The sequence below is a fragment of the Oryctolagus cuniculus genome, chromosome 10, assembly GCF_964237555.1.
Source record: "Oryctolagus cuniculus chromosome 10, mOryCun1.1, whole genome shotgun sequence".
Taxonomy (NCBI): domain Eukaryota; kingdom Metazoa; phylum Chordata; class Mammalia; order Lagomorpha; family Leporidae; genus Oryctolagus; species Oryctolagus cuniculus.
Genome location: NC_091441.1, coordinates 97,245,153 through 97,268,257, shown reverse-complemented (window position 1 = coordinate 97,268,257; position 23,105 = coordinate 97,245,153). Strand labels below are relative to the sequence as shown.

General features: G+C 56.5%; 2 protein-coding genes across 4 annotated transcripts in view; one reads left to right on the top strand and one right to left on the bottom strand.

The window, feature by feature from the left end:
• Positions 1–3,904: 3,904 nt before the first annotated feature.
• On the bottom strand, positions 3,905–6,835 carry TNNC1 (troponin C1, slow skeletal and cardiac type). The gene is made up of 6 exons (XM_002713240.5): positions 6,569–6,835; positions 5,129–5,159; positions 4,768–4,914; positions 4,450–4,564; positions 4,157–4,293; positions 3,905–4,080 (listed from the first exon to the last, which is right to left on the bottom strand). Exons 1-6 carry the CDS (start codon positions 6,590–6,592, stop codon positions 4,049–4,051), a joined length of 486 nt encoding a protein of 161 aa, XP_002713286.1. The 5' UTR covers positions 6,593–6,835; the 3' UTR covers positions 3,905–4,048.
• A 1,329-nt stretch (positions 6,836–8,164) lies between these two features.
• The window catches only part of NISCH (nischarin), a 36,291-nt gene continuing 21,350 nt past the window's right edge, over positions 8,165–23,105 (top strand). For 2 of the 3 annotated variants that reach the window (XM_008260770.4, XM_051852340.2), the window contains exons 1-3: positions 8,165–8,412; positions 10,361–10,444; positions 11,812–11,994. In XM_008260770.4, the coding sequence (XP_008258992.4) occupies positions 8,317–8,412; positions 10,361–10,444; positions 11,812–11,994 (363 nt within the window). In that variant the 5' untranslated portion in view covers positions 8,165–8,316. The remainder of the gene's footprint in view (positions 8,413–10,360; positions 10,445–11,811; positions 11,995–23,105) is intronic. The other variant, XM_051852341.2, reaches the window with a different exon arrangement.

Below are 23,105 nucleotides of genomic sequence, written 5' to 3'. Positions count from 1 at the left end.
TAAAGCTCCCAGGAACCTACAAGCTCCTGTGGTTGAACGTCGCAGATGGTGGTCAGGAAACTCGGAGAGGAAAGGATTAGCCCAGGCTACACAGCTCAACTCAGCCCTGCCTCTGCCTCTGCCTCTGCCTCTGCCTCTGCTGCAGAACCGGGCCCAGCGCTCTTCCCCCTCCCGGGGCCATGGAGCAGCCCCCTTGGGTGTAACCAGGCTTCATAATGTGGTAAGCAGAGCTTGTGCAAGGGCTGCCGTGCCGGTTACCGGGTTCTTGGCCCCGGTTTCCCTGGGGAGATATGTCGCCTTGGAGCCAGGCTGGGGGCCAAGGTGTAGCTGGAGATCGAGCCGGACAGCCCTTCAGCCAGAATGTGGCCACCAGCTGTGGGCACAAGGCCCAAGCTCTCCTGAGCCTGCCAGCCCACCCAGGGGCCTCAGCTCTGTCAGGTCCCCTGCTGGGGCTGCAGGAAGGGTCTACTGAGGCAGGGCGTGGGAGGTGGCGCACTCCGTGGCAGAGGCTGGCAGTCCAGTCTCTACTCTCACCTTGGGTGGCCTTTGTGAGGCTTTTCCCCCTCTGAGCCTCAGTCTCCCTGTTTAACGGTGCAGGGAGAGGCTCTCTACAGGGGGGCCTCCTTGCTGGTGGTAGGTAGGAACAGACCACAGATCCATAGGCCCAGCCACATGTACCGTGTGCCATCTGGTGGACAAGGACGGAACTGCGGGAGGCCCTCCGTGGTGGGGTGATGGTGGGGCAGCAGAAAGCAGGGGACAGACAACAGCTGGCAACCACACAGAGCCAGAGGGAGACCTCCAGTGATTGCTGCTGATGGAGGAAATCAAGAGAGGCTTCATGGAGGAAACACTACCCAGGGGAAGGATGACAGTCCAGAGGCAGAGTACTGAATGCGGGAAACAGAACTAGGCAATGTGTGTAGGGAGAGATGCCCTGAGCTGTTGGGAGACTCTGAGCCCCGGGCCAATTCATGCGTGATGTGCAGGTTCATGTAGCAGGTGCCACCAGGTGGGAACATGGAAGGTCACAGCCCCTTGCCCACCCACCTCGTTGATAGAGATCGGGGGACAGCTTCCATGGGGCTCCAACCGAGGCACACATGGCCCTGGTCTGAGGCCGGCCCAGCCAGAGGGGCTGCGGCTGGCCTCTCTGGAGCTGGTGCACACCCCCGCTTCCTTCACAGACAGCTCGCCTCTCTTCCCCTCCCCAGATGCCCCTGCACGGCACCCCGTGCCTCTGGAGTCCTTGTCTTCCTCTCTGCCAATCCCTTTCTCCCCCCTAGCCTGGGCCACCTGCCCTCCAGGTCAGGCTGTGACCTTCTGCATGGGAGACCTCTACTGCATGAGGTCTGCACACCATCGACTGCCCTTGGTCCCCCACTCTTCCCACTCACCCACCTGCCTGCCTCTGCTTGCCTTGAGCCCCCCTTTCTCCTGGCCCGGCTTGGATCCACAACCCAGTGCGGTCACCAGACCCTTCGGAAAAGGGCCCGGAGGCCCTGTGGCTGCTGGCCTGCCGTGGTCGCCCATGTACCTCACTTCGCTCTATTCCTGCCTCACTGGCTATCCCCATCAGCACTGGCACGGCTCCCTCTGCTTAAGCGCAGGTCCTCTCCATGGCAGCCTGTCCCGGTGTCCAGCCTGGCCAGCTGCCCTGCCCCTCAGCCCTCTCCAGGCAGGCTCGCTGAAACCCTCCCCAAGTGGCCACGGCCCAGGGCCACGCGCTTTCACCCACACTTGCTTCTTCTCCTCCTGGCTGCTGGGCCCTGGCTCACCGAGGGTCTCTCCCTCCTGTGGCTGTGACCCTTCCCCCAGACTGCCTGCGTTTGGGGGTTCCAGCACCCAGCCCAGCACCCCTCTTGTCCAGCTCCCCTGGGGGCCTCCTCCATGCCCGGGCTGGGAACGGGCTTCTTGTGCCTGTGATAGCTGTGTTTGCGCGCTCTGCCTCCACCTGCTTTCATGTCCCTGCCACCTGTCTCGGAGGCATCTGCACACAGGGACAAGAGTCTGCTCGTCCTCCGTGCGCTCACACAGCGTCACCTGAGTCAGTCCTGGGGCCCCCCGGGCAAACCTGCATCGAGCGAGGAGCTACAAAACCACCGGCGGGGGAGCTCTGCAGAGGGGTCCAGGTCTTGGGGCAGTGTCACCCTCTGGCAGGGGTCGGGAAGCTCATGGCCGCTGGCGAGGTCTCAGGCTCCCGGGTCGGAGTGGACGTAGGGGGGACGCTGGGCAGCACGAGGGCACGTGAAGGAATAGCGCCCCCTCCGTGCTGACTTCCGGGGCTCGCTTGCTATGCTGTGGTTAGTTCAGATGTTAGCATTTGGGGAACTTGGGTGAAGGGCAAGCGGGAGCTTTCTGTGCTATTTTTGCAAGTCTGGGATTTCAAAATGTGAAACCCACTAGAGGAGCACAGGGGCCTCCGCTTCCCAGTACCCCACCGTGGAACCTGTGCCTCCCCGGCTTCCAGAGCCCGGGAATTGGCAGTTGGGCCAAAAGTCTAGCAGTCACTCCCGCCTCTTACTTCCTGCCTCTATGCCCATTCCTTCAGCAAGTTCTGCCCGTTCTGGTTCCAAAACGTGCCCTGAGCCCCTGCACCCCACTCCCTTCCCACAGCGTCCGCCTCACCCTGCCCCAGCCCAGGGGGTGCTCCTGCTGCCCCCACCTCCCCCTCACCTGGACTGAGTTTCTCGTGGGGCCTGGCCCTGACCCCTTCTCCCAAACCTGCTGAGGGAGGCTTGACTCCTCTCCCTTGCCCCACCGTGGCCAGTTCCCTGTGGTTCTTCAAGCCTTGCTCAAAGGACCAACAACTCCAGGAAGCCCTCCCAGACTACCTGCGGGCCCAGCACGCCTCCGCAGTCTCTATTCCAGCCCCACACTGGTGCTCCCATTGCGCTCGCTTCACTCTTGGTCTCCGTGGGTGGACCAGGCTTCACTCATGCATCCCAGCACCCACCATGGCCAGGCCCATGGCAGGTGTGTGAGTAAAAGGTGGGTGTGCTGTCGGGGGCTGTCCACTGTGGCCCTTTCATCTCTCTGGCTGCCCCTGCATGTCTGTAGGGCTCCCCGAGTTCTCCAGCTCCCAGGGCAGGCCTGAGGCTCCCGGGCAGCTCCTGGCAGCTCTGGCCCCCACCAGAAGCATCCCCAGAATTCCAAGAGTGTCTCTGGAATGCCAGGCCTGTGTGGGGAATTGCCTGGGCGGAGGCACAGGTGCAGAGGCCGGGACAGCTGTGGGCATTCTGGCTGGAGCCTGGGTGCCGGCGGCAGCTGCCCCTCCTGGGAGCGCCACCGCTGACACCTCGGCCTCCCTGCAGCCCCCACCGCCTCCCAGGGCGAGCCCCCTGTGCTGGCGCCGCTCTGGCCTGGGGAATCTGCACTGAGCTCAGAGGCCCCTGCCAGCCGCCAGCCTCTAAGAGTCACAGGAACCGGCCCATCACACAGAGCCCCAGCCAGGCAGCTTCACTCTTCTTCAAACTCCGGGGTGTCCTGCACGGTCCCGGCACCTCTCGAGGTCCCTGGGGTCCCGCCTGTGAAACGGGCGAGGGGAAGCAGGGCCGACGCGACGCCCCTCGGTCCCCAGGAGCTGATGTTTCTGTGGGTCGGAGCCAGGGCCTGCTGGGTCCCACAGGGCCAGCTTCCCCGCAGGCAGAGCTGAGAGGCACTGTACTGCCGGCTCCCTTCAAGGAGAGAAGCCCTGGGCTGCCACCTGCTCTGACCACAGCTGCGTCCCAGAAGCTTGTGCGAATGCATTACTTCAGCCATAGAAAGCAGTGTGCAGAGTGTGGAGCACGGCCACAGGCCCTGAGAGACTCCAAGGCTTCCAGCAGGGGCTGGGGATCCAGAGCAGGCGCAGACCCCGGGAAGGGCGCGGGCACCGGGAGGGGGCAGTCAGAGGCAGGCAGGCCACTGGGGGGCAAGGCTTTATTCACACCGCAGGCTGGGGAGGGATCCAGGGTCGGGGCGAGGGGCGGCTGACCCTCATGGCCCCGCCCCGGCGGCACCCCAGCTGGAGTCGGAGCATCTGGGCGGCTCCCGCTGAAGGCTGGGTCTATTCCACACCCTTCATGAATTCCAGGAACTCTGTGGAGAGAGGGCCAGGAGGCAGTGAGCGGGCCGCCGGGCAGGGCACGGCGGCAGGGCCCCGGCCCCTGCTCACCGTCGTAGTCGATGCGGCCGTCGTTGTTCTTGTCGCCGTCCTTCATGAGCTCCTCGATGTCGTCCTCCGTGATGGTCTCGCCCGTGGCCTGCAGCATGATCTTCAGCTCGTCCAGGTCGATGTAGCCGTCGGCGTTTCTGAGGGGGAGCCGGGGCTGCAGCTTGTGGGGAGGGCCGGAGGCACCCCTCACCCCCCTCACACAGGGTCCCTTCATCTCAAATTGGAGGCTGCCCACTGCCCCAGTTCTGCCCGGTCAGGGTGGCAGGCTCAGAGGTCAAGAGCAGCGCGCTCACTTGTCAAACATGCGGAAGAGGTCAGACAGCTCCTCCTCGGATTTCCCTTTGCTGTCGTCCTTCATACAGCGGACCATCATGACCAGGAACTCGTCGAAGTCCACCGTGCCGCTGCCTGTGGTGCGGGCGGCATGCCGTGAGGCAGCGGCCTGGACACAAGCCCCACGTTCTCCCTGCACCCTCACACCGCCTCTTGGAGGCGAGCGTGGTCAGTATGCCCATTTGACAGACGAGACAACTGAGGCTCAAACAGGCTAAACAGCCGCTGGACAGACAGAGCCAGGCCTGACCCCAGCGAGACGGGCAGGCGGGGCTCACCGTCTTCGTCCACCTCGTCGATCATCTCCTGCAGCTCCTCGGGCGTGGGGTTCTGGCCCAGCATCCGCATCACCTTGCCCAGCTCCTTGGTGCTGATGCAGCCATCCTCCGCGCCCAGCACGAAGATGTCGAAGGCCGCCTTGAACTCTGCATCAACAAGGTGGGGCCGGGGACAGAGAGAGAGCAGCGCGTCTCAGCAGCCAGGACCCCAGAGGGCCAGCTGCCAAGCTGCCTTCTTCCCTCTGAGACCGCTGAGGTGCCAGCCAGGGGGCCCAGCTTCTGGCCTCCAGCTGGGACTCCTCTCCTGGGACTCCCCCAGCCTGGCCCTGCTGTCCCCAGCAGTGCAGCAGGGGACACTCACCATTTTTCTGCTCTTCTGTCAGCTGCTCTACCTAGGGAGGAAAAGGGGTCTCAGGACACAGACTCAGGCCTTGGCTGCTTTCGAGGGAAGCAACTGTCCCACAGGTGGGAAGGCTGAAGCCAGGAGCCAGGCCACCAAGAAGAGACCTCAGCCCTCCCTTCCTGTCCCAAAGCCCTGAGGTGACACAGCTGGCCTCACTGAGGCTGGGCTCGGGGCCAGGGTGACAGGTGGGCACCCCCTCCAGGGCCAAGGTGACCCGGGGTAACAATAGCCAGTGACCACTCAACGCCCTTTCAGCCTCCCTAATGAAACCCAAGCTGCGAGGCCTGAAGGACAGCTGTCCCTCAGGCTGGGACAATAAAACTCGGGTGGGGACGGGCAAAGCCACCCTCTGTAACCTGACCAGGGTGACCACTGGGCTATTTTTAACGGGGGACAAAGTTAAACCTGGTGATTGTTCTGGGACTTCGGCATGCTGGGGGTGGGGCAGCGTTATCTGGCCCCCTGGCCTACTGCTGTCGCCTAGGGAGCCAAAATTAGTCCCCAGCCCCGCCAGGCCATGTATGGGCACTGGGCGGAGGGCTGCCTCCACCACCCCCCTGGTGGGGGTGGGTGGGCACACCCCCACAGCCAGCCATAGCCCTTCCCTGCCTAGGAGTGGGGCCGCATTCAAGGGGCTGAGGGAGGGTTCCCCTGGGGACAGCGCCTGGGCTCCCATGTGCTTGTCCCCGGGGCAGAGGTCACCCCCCCGGGATGGAACAGGGTCTGAAGCCCCTCAGTGACCCCAGCAGGGTGCAGGTACTTGGGGTGACCACTCTCCAGCCCTTGCTCCCTGACCCTCGTCCCCAGCTAAACCACTGAGCCCTGAGTTTACCCGTGGGCTGGGCCCCTCATTGTCGGTTCCCGTCTTCCCTGCCCCACCTCTCCTGCACGCACACCTAGTCCTTCCCTGCCTTGAGCTTCCATGCCCCTTCCCTAGCCCAGACTCGGGTCTTGCAGCCTGCTCCTCACGACCCCTGGCCACGTTCCAGTCAGCTAGGAAGTGGAGGTTGGAGGGGCACTGCAAGGGTGCGAGCGACAGGCTGCGAGGGGCAGGGAGGGCCAGGAGACAGGAGACAGCCACAGAGACTCAGAGAGGCAGCTCCAGGGGAGCTGAGAGATGCGGAGACATGATGCAGAGATGTGGCCGAGATGGGCACACAGCCTACAGACACGGGAAACAGGGGGCTTGACGGCAAAGGCTCTGACCCCCTCCACTCACCCTGCCAGCTCCACTAGACTGAACCCCCCCCCATGCCAGACCCACCGTCCCTTTGAAGATGCATGTTTGTGTGGGCCTCTCCTGGGTCCCCCCCACTTTGCTGGGGGTCCCCCCGCCCCCATTCTGGGCTAAGTTCCCAGCGGCTCCCCCACCCCAGCCCTGCCCCTCTGCTTCCTCACCGCAGCTTTGTAGATGTCATCCATGCTGTCAGTTCACAGGACGGCTGCTGGGGTTGCCAGCAGCCCTGGGCCTCGGCTTAAATAGCCCTGCTCTGCATTCCCGGCCCAGCCCAGCCCACCGCGGCGTGCAGCGTCCTCCGCCCCCTCCCCGTCCCGGGGAGCTCGGGCTGGCCAGACTCCCTGTGTCCTTTGCCTAGGGCAGGGAGCAGATGCAAGGCTGCAAGGAGCAGCCCTCTGCCCCTCACACCACACGTAAGACTCCCTAGAAAAGCTTCTTTTTTTTTAAAAGATATTTTATTTGAAAGGCAGAATAACAGGAGAGAGAGAGAAAGAGGGCTGGTTCCATTGGCTGGAACACTCTCCCAAACAGCAGCCAAATCTGGGCCAGGATGAATCCGGGAGCCAGGAACTCCAACCTGGTCTCCTACATGGGTGGCAGGAGTCTAAGTTCTTGAGCCATGGTTTGCTGCCTTCCCAGGCGCATCAGCAGGAAGCTGGATCAGAAGCAGATCAGTCCAGACTCGAACTGCAGTCTGAGACGGGACACCAGCCTTGGAAGCAGTGGCTTGCCCCGCTCTGCCACCCTAGACAGCTTTCTTGAACGAATGGGGGGAGGTAGAGGCCTCAGGCCACGCCTGCATGCGGCAGCTCAACCTTCCACCCAGTCGTGGGGATGCACACGACCGAGGCCCTGGAGGAGTGCTGACTTGGCCAAGATTCGGCAGTCTCGGCAGCCCTTGCCTTAAGCGAACCCTCCCCAAGTGAGGGACAAGGCCAGCACGGGGGGTGCAGGGCCCTGCGGAGAGATGCCAAATGCCAAGGCACGGTGCCATGGAACCGGTGAAGGACCGGGTAATCCGGAGCCCTTCAGCTGGAAGTGCCAGAGAGGCCACGGCCCAGGCCTCCAGTTTGCCCCGTGCTTGAGCCAGCTGCACTCAGATACCACCCCTAGAAACCTCCCCCTCCCAGCGTCTTCACCTGTAGCTGGGTCTTCCACTGGGTCAGGGCTTCCTTGCCCCTGGGCAGCACTGTGGCACCTGCCCGGGCGGGGGGGGGGGGCAGGGCCAGCCTGTCTCCCCCCACCTTGCGCTCAGGCAGGACACCACCTGGGGTTTCGCGCACAGCGGCCAGACCGTCCCCTTCCCTCCACCCACCATGCCAGCTCCTCTCCAGATTCCGCCCCCACCCCTGCGGAGCTCCCGCTGGATAAACTCCCTGGCTGGCAGACTACTCCGTGCTGGGCTCGCTAAGTTCTCCAGGGGCCACCGGGTCAGCAGATGCCCAAGCCTGGAGAGGTTTGGGACTGGCCGAGTCACGGGCCCAGCTCCTGTCTCCTGCCAGGAGGGGCATGAGTCTGACAGCCTGGGGATGCGCTACGACTGCCCTCTTTTCCGGAGAAAGAAACTGAGCCGGGCGGAACCGTAGCCCAGAAGGCCACAAGCCTTCCAGCCTCCTTTCTCCAGGGCTGGGACTCTTCGCTCTGCGTTCTGTTGCGCCGCCGCGGCGCCACGCAAACACAGGCGCCGGGAGCGAGCGGGTCCCGCGGGGTGCGCATGCGCGCCGGCGGCGGCTACCGTCCACTGCGCGCGAGGGGCGGGGCGAAGGCTGAGACAGCAGCGGGGCCAAGATGGCGGCGCAGCGCGAGGCGGGGGCGGGGGGCGGCGGGGGCCTGGGGGCGGTGGGACGCTGACCCCGCCCCCTGCTGCTGCCAGTCTGCGCCGAGCGGCTGTGGCGGCGGAGCCCCGAACATGGCGGCTTCGGCGGGCGGCTTCGGGCCCGAGCGGGAGGCCGAGCCGGCCAAGGAAGCGCGCGTCGTGGGCTCCGAGCTCGTGGACACGTATACGGTGTGCTGGGGGCGTGGGCACCCGCACCAGGGGTGGCAGCCGGAGTCAGGGTGTTGAGGAGGCATGAGGAGGGGTCAGGGTCCCGCGGCCGGTTGGAGTGGGTGGAGGCGTTTGCGGTTCCGAGGAGAGGGGCCTGGGATAGGAAATTTGGGGAGGGGTCTGGGTTCTGCAGGTCCGCAGGGAGGGTTCCGGAAAAGGGTATGCGATCAGAAAAGGAGACTTGGGTTAGGGAGGATCTGGGAATAAAGGGGCTCTGGGGAGGGAGAGGCTGTCCAGATGATGCGGACCCCTTCTAGATCCTCTAGGCCTGGAAGGGTGGTAGCCGTGGAGTGGGGGGAGCCTTGTCAGGGGGTCCGAGAGGGAAGGGGATGTGTGGGGAAGAACCGTGATGGATGCAATCAGGGTTAAGGACCAGGGCCCTGCCGGCGGGGAAGGAGAGGGGGCGGGGCTTGCTGGGGGTTGGCTGGGATGGCGGCAGAGATGTGCTCTGAGAAGTGAGGGGCTGTACTGGTATACAGGGGACCCTGGGGATCTGGTGGAGATGAGAAGGGTGGAGGCCAGCCGTGGGGAAATGGGGGGTGGTCTCAGAACTTGAACGCGGATCCAGAAACCGTGGGATAACCCCGTGGCTTTGGCTGTAGGCGGAGGTGGGGCAGGCAGCAAGCCCTGGCACATACTTCCAAGCCACAGGGGAGACAGGTCAGAAAGGGGGCTTGATTTCTGACCGTGGAGTAGGGGAGGGTAGGTGCCAAGCCATGAGCCTGGTGGGGTACCTGGCAAAAAGCGGCCCTGGGTTGGGATGCAGTGAGCACCTCCTGCCTTGTGCTTTGTTCCTGGAAGGTGGGGGGCTTTGACCCTGCCCCTGTGCCCACCCTCTTGGTCCACCTTCTAAGGCCCCTCCCTGGTGACTTTTCCTCTGGCTCTTTCTCCTTTGGGGGCTGGGGTGGGAAGAGGCACTGGGGCGGGTCCTGGAGCCACGGGCTTAAGCTGAAGTGACTCTTCTCTCAGTTCCCTGCTTGCCGCTGAGAAGGGCAGGAAACTTGGACTGGGGCCCCGCTAGGCGAGGGGTAGGACTGGCTGTCCCTCCTCTGTGGGCTGCAGTCAGCATGAGGCGGTCTCCATATCGGGCTGAGCCCCTCAGTGTGTGGAGGGGAAGTGAGGGTCCCTGCCGGCCCCCTCATTATCTGTCCCTGGGTTTGCCTCGTTGGACGTTAGGATGACGTCTGCCCTGTTGGCAGCATTTTGTATGAGAACTTCCTTGCTGCTTAAACCTACCAGAGTTTAAGAGGGAGAAACTGAGGCTCAGAACTTGGGCTCCGATTCACCTACATGAGTGATGCATAAGCCACAGCCAGGACATGGCAGAGCCAGGGTTTGGACCCAGGTCTTCCCAAATGGAAAGCCACGTTGCCTGCCTGTTAGGGCGCCGTTGCCTGCCACTGCCTCCCCCTAAGCTTCCTGGTCCTTGATTCCTCCTCAGCGCCAGAAACCATAGCCGTGAACCAGTTGAAAAAGTGGGGAAAGGATTTGCTTCCAGGAGGTAGACAGGGCACCGGGAAAGAGATACGGCAGAGAGACTGATCTCGCTGGTCGTGGCCCTGCTCTGCATGCCTGGAAGGGGTGGCCTCTGCAGCTAAGGCTGGGTTTGAACTCACTGGGAGCAGAAGGTGAACCAGAGAGGTGGCTCGTTGTACAGTCACGTTTCCAGTCCTCACTGATGGGTGGAGCCACAGGCCCATCTCCAGAGCTTCCCAGCCTCGGGGTCTGAGAGAGGGATGCCCTGCTCAACAGGGGTCAAGTGCAGAGGCCGCTGGACAAGGACAGTCTCTAATTTTGGCCATTTAGGAGCAGGGTGCTCTCTGAGGGCCCTGAAGTCATCGCTGTGGGGAGAGGGACCCGTTGTGGGCTGGCTCCCCCGGCCACTAGGGCTATTGCTTTCCCCTTTTAGGTTTACATCATCCGGGTCACTGATGGCGGCCACGAGTGGACAGTCAAGCACCGCTACAGCGACTTCCATGATCTACATGAAAAGGTAACCTGTGAGCCTGTGTCTCAGCTTGGGGCGCTGGGGTCAAGTTCCTGTTACGCCACACATGAGTTTTAAGGCAAAATAGGCTGCTTGCCTGTAGTTTACTTCTTTGCTAAAGCAGCCTATTAATGTAATTGTGAAAGGAACTGGTGGAGGCCGGCGCCACGGCTCACTAGGCTAATCCTCCACCTAGCAGCGCGGGCACCCCAGGTTCTAGTCCCGGTCTGGGCGCTGGATTCTGTCCCGGTTGCCCCTCTTCCAGGCCAGCTCTCTGCTGTGGCCTGGGAATGCAGCAGAGGATGGCCCAAGTGCTTGGGCCCTGCACCTGCATGGGAGACCAGGAGAAGCACCTGGCTCCTGCCTTCAGATCAGCGCGGTGCGCCGGCTGCAGCACGCTGGCCACAACGGCCATTGGAGGGTGAACCAACGGCAAGGGAAGACCTTTTTCTCTGTCTCTCTCACTGTCCACTCTGCCTGTCAAAAAAAAAAAAAAAAAAAAAAGGAACTGGTGGACCCCTGAAACTCAGCCCGAGCGTGAGACAGTCTGCAAGGGGCATATCTGAATTTCTGAATTTCAGCTTTAAGATTGCCAGGCCTGGGGCCGGCCTTGTGGCACAGAAGATGGAGCTGCCACCTGCAGCATCGGCATCCCGTGTGGGTGCCAGTTTGGGTCCCGGCTGCTTTGCTTCCGATCCAGCTCCTTGCTAATGCACCTGGGAAAGCGGTGGAAGATGGTCCGAGTGCTTGGGCCCCTGGCTTCTGACTTCAGCCTGGCTCAGCCCTATCTGTTGCACCATTTGGTGGGGAGGGGTGAACCAGCAGATGGAAAATCTTTGTTTCTCTTTCTCTCTCTGTAACTCTGCCTTTCAAATAATAAATCAATCTTAAAAAAAAAAAAAAAGTTGTCAGTCCTCAGTGGGATAGGGACAGGTTTGAACTTGGTCCAGTTAACTGTAGCCGGTCCACAGCTTGTACTTTCATATCTGGCCAGGATTCCATTTCTTTCTTTGCTTTTGGAGAGAGCTGCCTCTCCCTGGGCCTTTGGCAATGTGTTTATAGACAAGCATTCTTCTTGATTGGTTTTCATCCTCGTTTGGAGAAGATGGCAGTTCTAGGGGCCCAGACCTATAACTTTTCTGTTGCTTCCAGAGTCCCCAAATGGAGTTACTCATTTGGAATTGTGTTGGTGCGTCCCACACCATGTGGGCTTGAAGAGGCCAGATCCTGGGTGTGCTGGTTGGATCCCTAATCATGGCACTGGTGCCAGGAAGGCAGTAGAAGTCCTGACAAGCACCTGCCCTCCAGCTCTGCGCCTTGGGCTTATGTGGGCAGGGACTCTTGGTCTCTGATGTGCTTGTGTTTTCTTACAGCTTGTCACGGAGAGGAAGATTGATAAGAATCTGCTTCCGCCCAAGAAGATAATAGGGAAGAACTCGCGGAGCTTGGTGGAGAAGCGGGAGAAGGATCTGGAGGTGTACCTGCAGACGCTCCTGGCCGCCTTCCCTGCCGTGGCCCCCAGGGTGCTGGCCCACTTCCTGCATTTTCAGTTCTACGTGAGTTCCCCTCGGGCTGCACCTTTGCCAGAGCCCTAGGCAGCAAACCAGTGTGGGCCTCCGTTTTGAGGAGAGGTGGCTGGAGTGGGACCGTGAGGTTGGGAGGTGGAGGAGCGGCACTCTGGTTAGGGATGGCGTGTGGGCAGAAGCAATGTTTGTGGACAGATTTGCTTTAAATTCGGCTGACGGTGGCCACAGAGAAGTTTTCCCCCACCAAAGTTAGACATTCTGTTTAGCAAAAGTGGCCTGTGGGTGTGTCAGCTGGCTTGGTTTCCATCCCCGTGGGCGAGGACACAGCAGGAAGAGCTGGCATCTGCAGGGACCGCTGTTGAGTTGTTGGTGCGCAGCTCTAGACTAGTTAAGAGATGAGTGTGTCGTGGCGGAGTATTGCCATCTTGGGGGGCATCATCTGGGTGCTGAAGCTGAGGGAGACACCTTCCTCCGGGGGGAGACGGGTGGCAGTGAGTGCACGCTACCTTCTGGGGAGCAGAACAGTCATGGGGGGCTGGTGACTGAATGAGTTGTCACACTTCAGGAAGGACAGGTTTTTCTTTCTTTTTTTTTTTTTTAACAATTATTTATTTATTTGAAAGTCAGAGTCACAGAGAGAGAAGGAAAGGCAGAGAGAGAGAGAGAGAGAGAGAGATGTCTTCCATCCGATGCTTCACTCCCCAGTTGGCCACAATGGCTGGAGCTGTGTCAATCCAAAGCCAGGAGCCAGGAGTTTCTTCCGGATCTCTCATGTGGGTGCAGGGCCCAAGCACTTGGGCCGTCTTTTATTGCTTTCCCAGGCCATAGCAGAGAGCTGCATTGGAAGTGGAGAAGCTGGGTCTCGAACTGGCCCCCATATGGATGCCGGCACTACAAGCCAGGGCATTAACCCGCTGCGCCACAGCACCGGCCCCAGGAAGGACAGTTTTAAACCAAATGTTGAAAGCCCTAACAGTTTGAATTCTCAGAGTTTATTCTAAGGAAGAAGCAGGCAGATACAGAAAGCATATGTAACAGAGGTAAGCATTCCAGGACTGTAGCTAGAAGTACAGCTGGGGGTTAGAGAACCAGAGGCCCCAAAGCCGTGCAGTCAGGTTTTGTGCTGCTGGGAAGAAATGACGGGATAGCTGCAGAGAGGAGGAGTGTGTGACAGGAAGAGAGCAGGTCGCACAGCAGTATGTAGACTTTGGTCTCATTTTTAAAAAGGAAAAGTTTGTATGGGTAAAAAAGTTTATATGGAGAATTCTAGAAGGTTATACATCAAGATGGTAGAAATGGGGTGGACTTTGTGGTTAAGGGACTAAGCCACCACCTGCGATACTTGGGATAAGCCACCTCATTGGAATACTGGTTCAGTCCTGGCTGTTCTGCTTCTGATCCAGCTTCCTGCTGATGCATCCTGGGAGGTGAGTGCTCGGACCCCTGCCACTCGGGTGGGAGACCCAGCTGGAGTCAAGGGTCCTGGCTTCTCCCTGGCCCAGCACTGGCTGCTGTGGGCATTTGGGAGTGAACCAGCAGATGAAAATCTTTGTCTTTCTCTTACCCTGCCTTCGAAGTAGACAGAAAGAAATAAAGATTCTAAAAATGGTAGGAGCAGTTTTCTCTGGGTGGGAGACTTTCAGATAATTGGTATTTGTTTTCCTTTCTGTGATGAAGATAGCAGAGAATCCATTCCCTTTTCGGTCTTGGGTTTCAGGGAGGGACCTGTGAGTCATGGTTTTAAAGGCCCAGCCATGTTTAAAATGCAGCGTTCTTGAAGTAGTTTCAGAGTGCGATGGATAACCTTTCTGGGAGTGCTAAGCAGAGTTCGGAGGTTCGGTGACAGTGCCAGCCTTGGGGAGAAGAGTGGGGCTTACAGATGGGGTATATATATATGCTTGGATTTTATGTAGCGTATACCAGGAATGCCTGTGGTTAACACTTTCATGTTTTTTTTTTCCTTATATGAAAAAAAATTTGCATTTGTTATGTGAACCTTTCAGATAAAAATTACTAGTTAATATTTTAAGAAATAGTAGAATTGAAGAAGGCTTTGCTTAGCCATTTAAGGATGAAACTTGATAAGCAGTCCTGTGGAAGTGAATTCCATTGGTGAAGACCTGTGCCTTCCTTGGGAGAGTGTCTGGCTGGCCTCGGGTTTGACCATGGGAAGGCCTGGTGTGCTGTTCTGAGACAGGTTTGCCTGAAGCCTGTCTAGAACTGTGGGTCTGGTTTGAGATATCCTCTCGTAGTTGGAACAGTTAGGGATACTTGAAATGACTGTTATCACACAAGTCCCTAGGTTATATAAATTCAGGCATTTAAAAAAAAACAGCAGACCCATTAGATTAAACTAGTGTTTCTCAGCTATGGTGCCGAGACATTTTGGCCTGGATAGTTCTTTGCTGTGAGGGGCTGTGCTGTGCATCCTGCAGCAGCACCCCTGGCCTGTGCCCTCAGGATGCCAGTAGCACTTTCCCACCTGAGTCATGGCAACGACAGCTCTCTCCAGACGTTGCCGAATGTTCCCTGGAGCAAAGTCACCCTGGTTAAGAACCCCTCGGTTAGATCTCCACTTGAGGCCGGCGCCGCGGCTCACTAGGCTAATCCTCCGCCTTGCGGCGCCGGCACATCAGGTTCTAGTCCCGGTCGGGGCACCAGATTCTGTCCCGGTTGCCCCTCTTCCAGGCCAGCTCTCTGCTGTGGCCAGGGAGTGCAGTGGAGGATGGCCCAAGTCCTTGGGCCCTGCACCCCATGGGAGACCAGGAGAAGCACCTGGCTCCTGCCATCGGATCAGCGCGGTGTGCCGGCCACAGCGCGCTGCCCGCGGCGGCCATTGGAGGGTGAACCAACGGCAAAGGAAGATCTTTCTCTCTGTCTCTCTCTCTCACTGTCCACTCTGCCTGTCAAAAAATAAATAAATAAATAAATAAACAACAAGATCTCCACTCGAGTTTGAACAAACAGGCCCTGAAGGATCGGTCAGTCTGTTCTGCAGGCTGGGAGCTCTCTGCGGAACACTTCTCTTCACCTTTGTGCTAGCACTGTCCTCCCAGGAACTGTTCCAAGTGGTCCCATCTCTTGGGCTGCTGGCATTGAACAGAGTGGACCCTGAGAACCCTATTTGGCAGTGTATGAATTTTTTTTAAATTGAGGTACCATAATTAATTTAGTTACAATAAAATCCATGGTGTTAAAGTATACTAAAGTATACAGTTTAGGAGCAGGCATTTGGGGGAGTGGTTAAGACACCGCTTGGGGCACCTGCCTCCCCTGTCAAGTGCCTAGGTTGAAGTCCCGGTTCTAACTGCTGACTGTGCACCCTGGGAGGCAGCACTCCCGTGTGGGACACCCAGATGAAGCTTCTGCTCCTGGCTTTGGCCTGGCCCAGCCTCAGCTGTTGCAGGCAATGGGAGAGTGAACCAGCAGGTGGAAATCTTTTTTTCTTGCCCTGCCTCTCTGCCCTTTAAATAGATAAAAATTAATACATAATTTTTAAAAGTCAGATGTGCAGGTCAGTAGTGTTTGTGCACTCACAGAGTTGTAGCACCATCATCGCTACCTTAACTGCAGTCTCCCCGGAGAGGGGCCCAGTGCCCATTAGCATCCCTCGCTGCGCAGTCATGAATCCACTCTGCAGTGTAGACTGCCTGTTGTGCACGTGTCGCATAATTGGACACATACACACGTGGCCTTTCGTGACGGCCTTCTTTCCTTGAACATCTTGTTTCCCATGTCCATGAACCCAGCCCCTCATGACTGAGTGGCTCTGTGTTGTTTGGACATGCCGTGGGGTGGTCCCCTCTCAGCTGCAGCTCCAGTTATTCAGTCTAAAACAGCGGCAAGGTTCCAATTGGGTGTTCTCCTGGGACCGTGAGATCTGTGGTGTCCTGCCCGGAGTATGAGTCATCCAGGTAGCGAGGACGTCCATGCATACAGCTGTCGCTTCCCGGCCCCCACAGCCATCTCATTGATTGTCACAGTGCTTGTGTCTCAGTACCCCTTATTTTACTGATACCGGCTTCAGAGCACCCCACTATGGGATGCCAGTGTCCCAGTGTGCCTCAAGGCCCACCCCGCATGTAACTTTCATTACAGTATAGTGTTAGAATTGTTCCAGTTTATTATTCGTTTCATCCTCTCCCTGTGCCTAACTGCTACATTAAGCTTTATCATAGGTATGTGTATATAGGGAAAACCGTGGAATATGTAGTAGGTCAGTCCTGTGCGTCATTAGGCACCTGTGGAGTCGCAGGATATTCCCTGGGGATCAGAGGGAGTGCTGTACTACATCGTGTTTATCTGTTTGGCAGCTGACGGACTTCTGGGTGCCTTCCTGTTGTGGCCATTATGAATAATGCTGCTGTGAGTGTTTGTTCTATGAGCCCCCTCTTCTGTGAGGTTGTGTCCCCAGACACTCAGAGGATACCTGAAACTGTGGGTTGTCCCGAGCCCTGTGTACACTGGTTTCCCCTATACACTCAATGTACACATTTAATGCCTTTTCCATCTTAAGTAAACACTTGCCACACCCTGTGGCTATAGCTGTTGCAGTATGAGGTGCAACACCAAAGATAGCATGAATTTCTTTTTTTTTTTTTTATTAATTAATTTATTTGAAAGGCAGAGCTACAGAGAGGCAGAGGCAGAGCGAGAGGTCTTCTGTCTGCTGGTTCATTCCCCAAATGGCTGCAACGGCCGGAGCTGTGCTGATCTGAAGCCAGGAGCCAGGAGCTTCTTCCAGGTCTCCCACGTGGGTGCAGGGGCCCAAAGGCTTGGGCCATCTTCTTTCTACTGCTTTCCCAGGCCACAGCAGAGAGCTGGATTGGAAGTGGAGCAGCCAGGTCTTGAACCGGCGCCCATATGGGATGCTGGCGCTTCAGGCCAGGGCTTTACCCGCTACGCCACAGCGCCGGCCCCGAAGATTCATTCCTATCGTAGATTTTTAGCAACCTCGGCCTATGATTTTTTTTTTTCCTTTCCTTAGTAAGTAAAAAACTTCTACATTTTCACTTAAAGGAAGCGTTTTGCAGCTTTTCTTTGGTGTCTCCAAATTGCCAGCATCATCACTCTTGTACCTTGGGGCCGTTATTTGGTAAAACAAGCCTAACTTGAATACAAGCACTGTGGTAGTCAACTGGGGACTGAGATGGCTGCTTAGTGATGGATGGGCCACTGAGCCCTGGGTGCGCTGGGCCGGGGGAGACACAGTGGACTGCCAGAGGTCTTACCAAGCTTCTCAGAATGGCATGCAATTTAAGACTTAGGAATTGTGTATTTCTGAAGTTTCCATCTAACATTTGTGAACTGTGGTTGACTGTGGTTAGCTGGACCGGTGGGAGTAAAACCATGGACAAGGAGGAGCCGCTGTGTGGGTTTCCGCGGGAATGCAGGTTGTCATTTCTGTGGGGTAGATACCCCCGGGTGGAGGGCTGTCCTCGAGTCAGCATGTGGACTTTGTGAGCAGCTGCTAGGTGGTTTGTCGTGTCGCTGCCCGGTTTTACGTCCCCACGAGGAGCAGTTCTGACTCCCCCCATTCTTGCTAACGCTTGTTCTTGTCCATTTTTGTTTTAATCATAGCTGTCCTCGTGGGTGTGAAGTGCTATCTCCCTGTGGTTTTGATTGACATTTCCCTAATGACTAGTGAAGCTGAGGCTTTTCCTGTGCTTCTTGGTCACTCATGTTTCTTTGGAGAAATGCGTTCATATACCCTTTGTCCTTGTAAAAATTGGTTCGCCTGTCTATTCTTGTTGAGTTGTGAGAATTATTTATTTATTCTGGATACCAGACCCTTATCAGAAATGTGAGATGCAAAAAATTCCTCCCAGTCTGGATTGTATTTTTGCCTTTTTTTTTTTCTGCTTTCTTGATAGTATCCTTTGGAAGACAGAAAGTTTAAATTTGCATGAAGTTCAGTTTATCTTTTTTTTTTTTTTTGTCAATTGTGTTTTTGTTGTTACAAAAAATTTACGACTGTATTTTCTTCCCAGAGCTTAGTTTTATCTCTTAGAATTAGGTCTTTTGCCCATTTTGAGTTAATATATGAGTACTCTGAAGTTTGTGGAAAATTGAACGAAAAGCTAAGTTTGGAGTAGGCATTTGGCCTAATGGGTAAGACTCTGGTTAAGATGCCTGCATCTCATTTTGGAACACCTGGGTTCATGTGCCAGATCTTCTGATTCCAGCCTCTGCCTGTGCAGACCATGGAAGGCAACAGGGGATGGCTCAAATTGTTGGGTCCCTGCTACCCACGTGGGACTCTTGGATTATGATCCCAACTCTTGCCTTTCGTGTGGTCCAACTCTTGCCTTTCGTGTGGTCCAACTCTGGCTGTTGTAGGCATTTGGGGAGTGAATCAGCAGATAGGAACTCTGTCTCTCTGCCTCTCAAAATTAAATACAAAAAAAGATACATTTATTTTGATGTAAAAATTTTTGGAATCTGTGTGGTTTTTCATAATACACATTTCCATGAGCTTTCTGAAGCCAATGTATGGTGTGAGGTCGGGGTCCATCTTTGTTCTTTTGCAGTGTAGATGTTAATGACCAAGGAAGAAACCCCAACATCTCTTCCTGTATGACTGCGCTGGGGAGCCTGGGGGTCTGGTCGGCGAGAGGGCACACTGTGGCATGGGGTCTTGTGCCGTGCTGACTTTCCAGATAGCTGCCTCCCGACCCTCCTGGACCTGGTCCTAGAGCAGAGGCTTTCCTAGTCAATGAGTGAATGCATGGAGAATCCTAACGCACCGCTTTGGGGCAGGACATCTAACAGTGGGCTTGCAGACCTTTCTCTCCCAGCCCTGCTACTTCCCAGCTGCTTAGAACCCATCATCCTATAATCGACTGTTCCCCGGCTCCTCACTTGTGAGGCCTCCAGGGGACTATGCAGTGAGGGTCCAGGGCTTGGAGGAGTGATGGATCTGGTGCCAGGGCGCACCACTGCCAGCCGTGAGAGGACGCACTCGGTTCTCTGAACGCATGGTATTTGTGTTGCTTTCTTCCTTCAGAGCTGGTTGGCTGAGACAAGGATGCTTTTCAAAGTTTGAAATCAGAGGCTGTGATGGAACTGTCCTTCTCTCTCTCTATTTCTGATGTTCAAATAAATAAATAAATAAAATCTTTAAATTTTTTTTTTTTTTTTACTTACACGAGAGTTAGAAGGAGAGAGAGAGAGATCTTCCATCTGCTGCTTTACTCCCCAAGTGGCTGCAGCGGCCAGGGCTGGGCCAGACTGAAGCCAGGACAGGGAACTGTATCTGGGTCTCCCACATGGGTGCAGGGGTCCCAAGCACTTGGGCCATCTTCCTCTGCTTTCCCAGGTGCATTAGTGGGGAACTGGATCAGACGTGGCGCAGCCGACACTTGAATTGACACTCTAGTGGGATGCTGGTGTCACAGGCAGTGGCGTAATCAGCTGTGGCACAGTACCGGCCCTTCCATAATTTGAGTGCCAAGTACTGAGGCTGTGAATGATAACAGATTTCAGCGTACAGCCTTCGAGCTCTGGTAACATTTAGGTTTGTGTTCCTCAGTGGGGAATTTCTGCTTCAAGTTGAATCACACATAATATACTTGACCCCTGTAAGAACATCTCATCACTGACATCAAATAAAAGTTAGGGATCACCCAACCCTAGCCTGTATGTCCAAACCATACTTGGGTGATGGTTCACTGACATACAATTGAGTCTGATTAACTCTCCACTGACAAGCACACTACCTGAACCTGCGCCAAGCAGAAAAGTGAGGGACCAGCCTGGGATTTTGACAGTGCAGGCATGTGTTTTTGGGGTACATTGGCTCCTGGGGCACAGCCAGGCTCAGTTAAAATGTAAGTCATAGAGCTTACCCTAACTAGTCCTTGGTGTGTCTGTGAAGTTCAAGGCTGCATACGTGGGCATGGAAGGTGGTGGTCTGGTGATGGGACCAGGAGTGGCGTACCAGACCACCAGACCATCACCTGCCATGCCCAGGTTGTTAAACATTCCTGATATTAGTGTTTTTTTAATTGAAAATTTATTTGTTTGTTTTAAGATTTATTTATTTATTTGAAAGGCAGAGTTACAGAGAGACAGAAACAGGTCTTCCATCCTCTGGTTCACACCCCAAATGGCTACAATAGCCACAGCTGCGCTGATCCAAAGCCAGGAGCCAGGAGTTTCTTCTATGTGGGTGCAGGGGCCCAAGGACTTGGGCCACCTTCTACTGCTTTCCCAGGCCATAGCAGAGAGCTGGATTGGAAGTGGAGCAGCCAGGACTCCAACCAATATGGGATGCCAGCACCATAGGCGGAGGAGGCTTAGCCCACTATACCACAGCACTGGCTCCTAAAATTTTTTTATTTTTATTTTTATTTTTTTATTATTATTTTTTGACAGTCAGAGTGGACAGTGAGAGAGAGAGACAGAGAGAAAGGTCTTCCTTTTGCCATTGGTTCACCCTCCAATGGTCACCGTGGCCGGTGCGCTGCAGCCGGCGCACTGCGCTGATCCGATGGCAGGAGCCAGTTACTTATCCTGGTCTCCCATGGGGTGCAGAGCCCAAGGACTTGGGCCATCCTCCGCTGCACTCCCTGGCCACAGTAGAGAGCTGGCCTGGAAGAGGGGCAACCGGGACAGGATCCGGCGCCCCGACTGGGACTAGAACCCGGTGTGCCGGCGCCGCAAGGCAGAGGATTAGCCTAGTGATCCGTGGCGCTGGCCAATATTTTTATTTTTAAATATTTTATTTATTTATTTGAGATGTAGGTTTACAGACAGTGAGAGGGAGAGACAGAGAAAAAGGTCTTACATTCTGTGGTTCAATCTTCAGATTGCCACAGCAGCTAGAGCTGAGCTGATCCGAAGCCAGGAGCTTCTTCTGGGTCTCCCATGTGGGTGCAGGGGCCCAAGGACTTGGGCCATCTTCTGCTGCTTTCCTAGGCCATAGCAGAGAGCTGGAACAGAAGAGGAGCAGCCAGGCCTGGAACTAGCGCCCATATGGGATGCCCGTGCCACAGGCGGAGGATTAACCTAGTACACTATAGCGTTGGCCCCCGAAAATCCTTATTAAAATATAAAGAACATCCTCTTTTAAAGACACTGTGATCTAGACATTTGTGGTACACAAGGCACAGAGCGGGTGGGCCCACAGGTGACTCTGAGAGTCTTTGTGGCTTCCCTGTCACTTCCTGGCCCAGAGAGGCCTGACGCTGTGCACCTGTGCTCAGGAGCCTGCAGGGAGATGGAGAATCCTAAGGAGGACTGAGGCGTTGTTTTTTTTTTTTTTTTTTTTAAAGATTTATTTATTTATTTGAAAGAGTTACACAGAGAGAGGAGAGGGAGGGAAGGATGGAGGGAGAGAGAAAGAGCGAGCGAGCGATCTTCCATTCTCTGGTTCACTCCCCAGATGGCCACAGTAGCCCAGGAGCCAGGAGCTGCTTCTGGGTCGGGCTGAGGCGTGTCTGTGTTCCTCTCTGGCTCAGTCTTCCTCCCAAGGTGAAGGTCAGCCTGGAATGTGGCAGCAGTGTGTACTTCCTGTGCTCCAAAGAGCAGAGTGCGCTTCTGGGAATCCGCGGAGCGCACGCCTGCTCTTTGCTGAGCACAGGCCCTCGCCTCTCGCCGTCTTTCTCATTCTCACGAGCGGCTGTCTAGCTGTCTGTCTGCCGGAAGTCCCAGCCCTGTCATCAGCAGGGCCAGCACTGAGACTGCCCTCTTCTCCATACTTTTTTTCTGTGCTGACCCAGCTGCCCAAGGAAATGTGCTGTGGAAGGTGAAAATCCTTCCACGCGGGCTGTGAGACAAGGGTCCTTTCCCACGAGAGAGCTGTGGGAGCAGAGCCTCGTGTGCATAGCTCAGCTCCCGGGAGACCTCGGAGCTCCGGCCTGGGGCGGAGCGGGCGCCGGGGGCAGCCTTGGAACCTCAGGCCACACGAATGGACTGTGGTGAGGATTTGCAGGAAGGCTTGGTTTTCAAGGCTGCGCATGGAGAAACAAGCCAGGCTCTTCCTGATTTTCAGTCCTTCCCAGCTGCCGAGGAATTGAGTTTAAGTGGTTGTAAGGACTGGAGTTGAACTTGAGAGTGCGCCCGCGGCCCGCCCTCTCACTTGTGCTGCTCAGAGCCCGTGCTGTCCCTGTCTTGGTGTTTTCACATGTGCCCTGCCCGCTGCCAGGCTCCGCGCGTGGAAGCTGGACTGGTGGGAGCAGTCACTGTAATCCGAGCTTCAAATAGATTAAAGACGTAAAGACATTCAGAAAACGCCATGAAGCCCCCCAAAAAACCGAGAAGACTATTTTTATAATCTCAGTGGGGGAAGAGGCCGTGGAAGTCATGAGGGAAAAGAATGATGGGTTAAATAGCGTAGACCTGAAAACCCTCTCTGAGTGAGGAGAGCCGCCGCGGCAGAGGGCTGAGGCCCACGCCGACCGCAGGGGGTGCGTCAGCCGGTAGCCACCGTGTGTGAAAGATGACAGGAGGGACAAACAGGATGGGAACACCTTGTCCCGTAAACAGGTGCATGGCCTGTCCTGGTGGTGGCATTGGCCCTGTGAGTCAGGAGGGGGCGTGCAGCCTTCCCTCGGGAGCTGTTTACCCAAGGCCTCTGGGCTGCCATCTGTTCGTTAGGTAAAATTCTCACCTGTGGGCATGGGGGAGCTCTGCCAGCCCCGTTCCTAGCACCGAAGTGCTGAGGCCGCTGGCTTGTACACAGACGCAGGCCGAGGGCCTGAATGGGGCTTTGCTTGTGTCCAGCCATGTGAAGTCAGAGGGTCGCAGCCTGGTCCACCTCCTTGTGCTCGGGTGTGGAACAGAGCTCAGGGGCTGCTTCCCCTGGGAGGGGATGAGGAGCACAAAGGCTGTCGTTATCTCGTCTCCTTTATCAGAGCGTTGCAGGAGGAAATCCTGAGGACAGATATGGGCCTAGTGGTTAAGACAGTGGTTGAGGGGCCGATGCTGTGGCGTAGTGAGTGAAGCCGCCTGTTGCAACGCCAGCACCCCACATGGGCACCAGCTGAATCCCGGCTGATCCAGCTCCCTGATGATGAGCCTGGGAGAGCAGCGGCGGATGGCCCAAGTTCTTGGACTCTTGCACCCATGTGAGAGATCCGGAAGAAACTTCTGGCTCCTGGCTTTGGTCTGGCCCAACCCAGGCCTTTGTGGCCATTTGA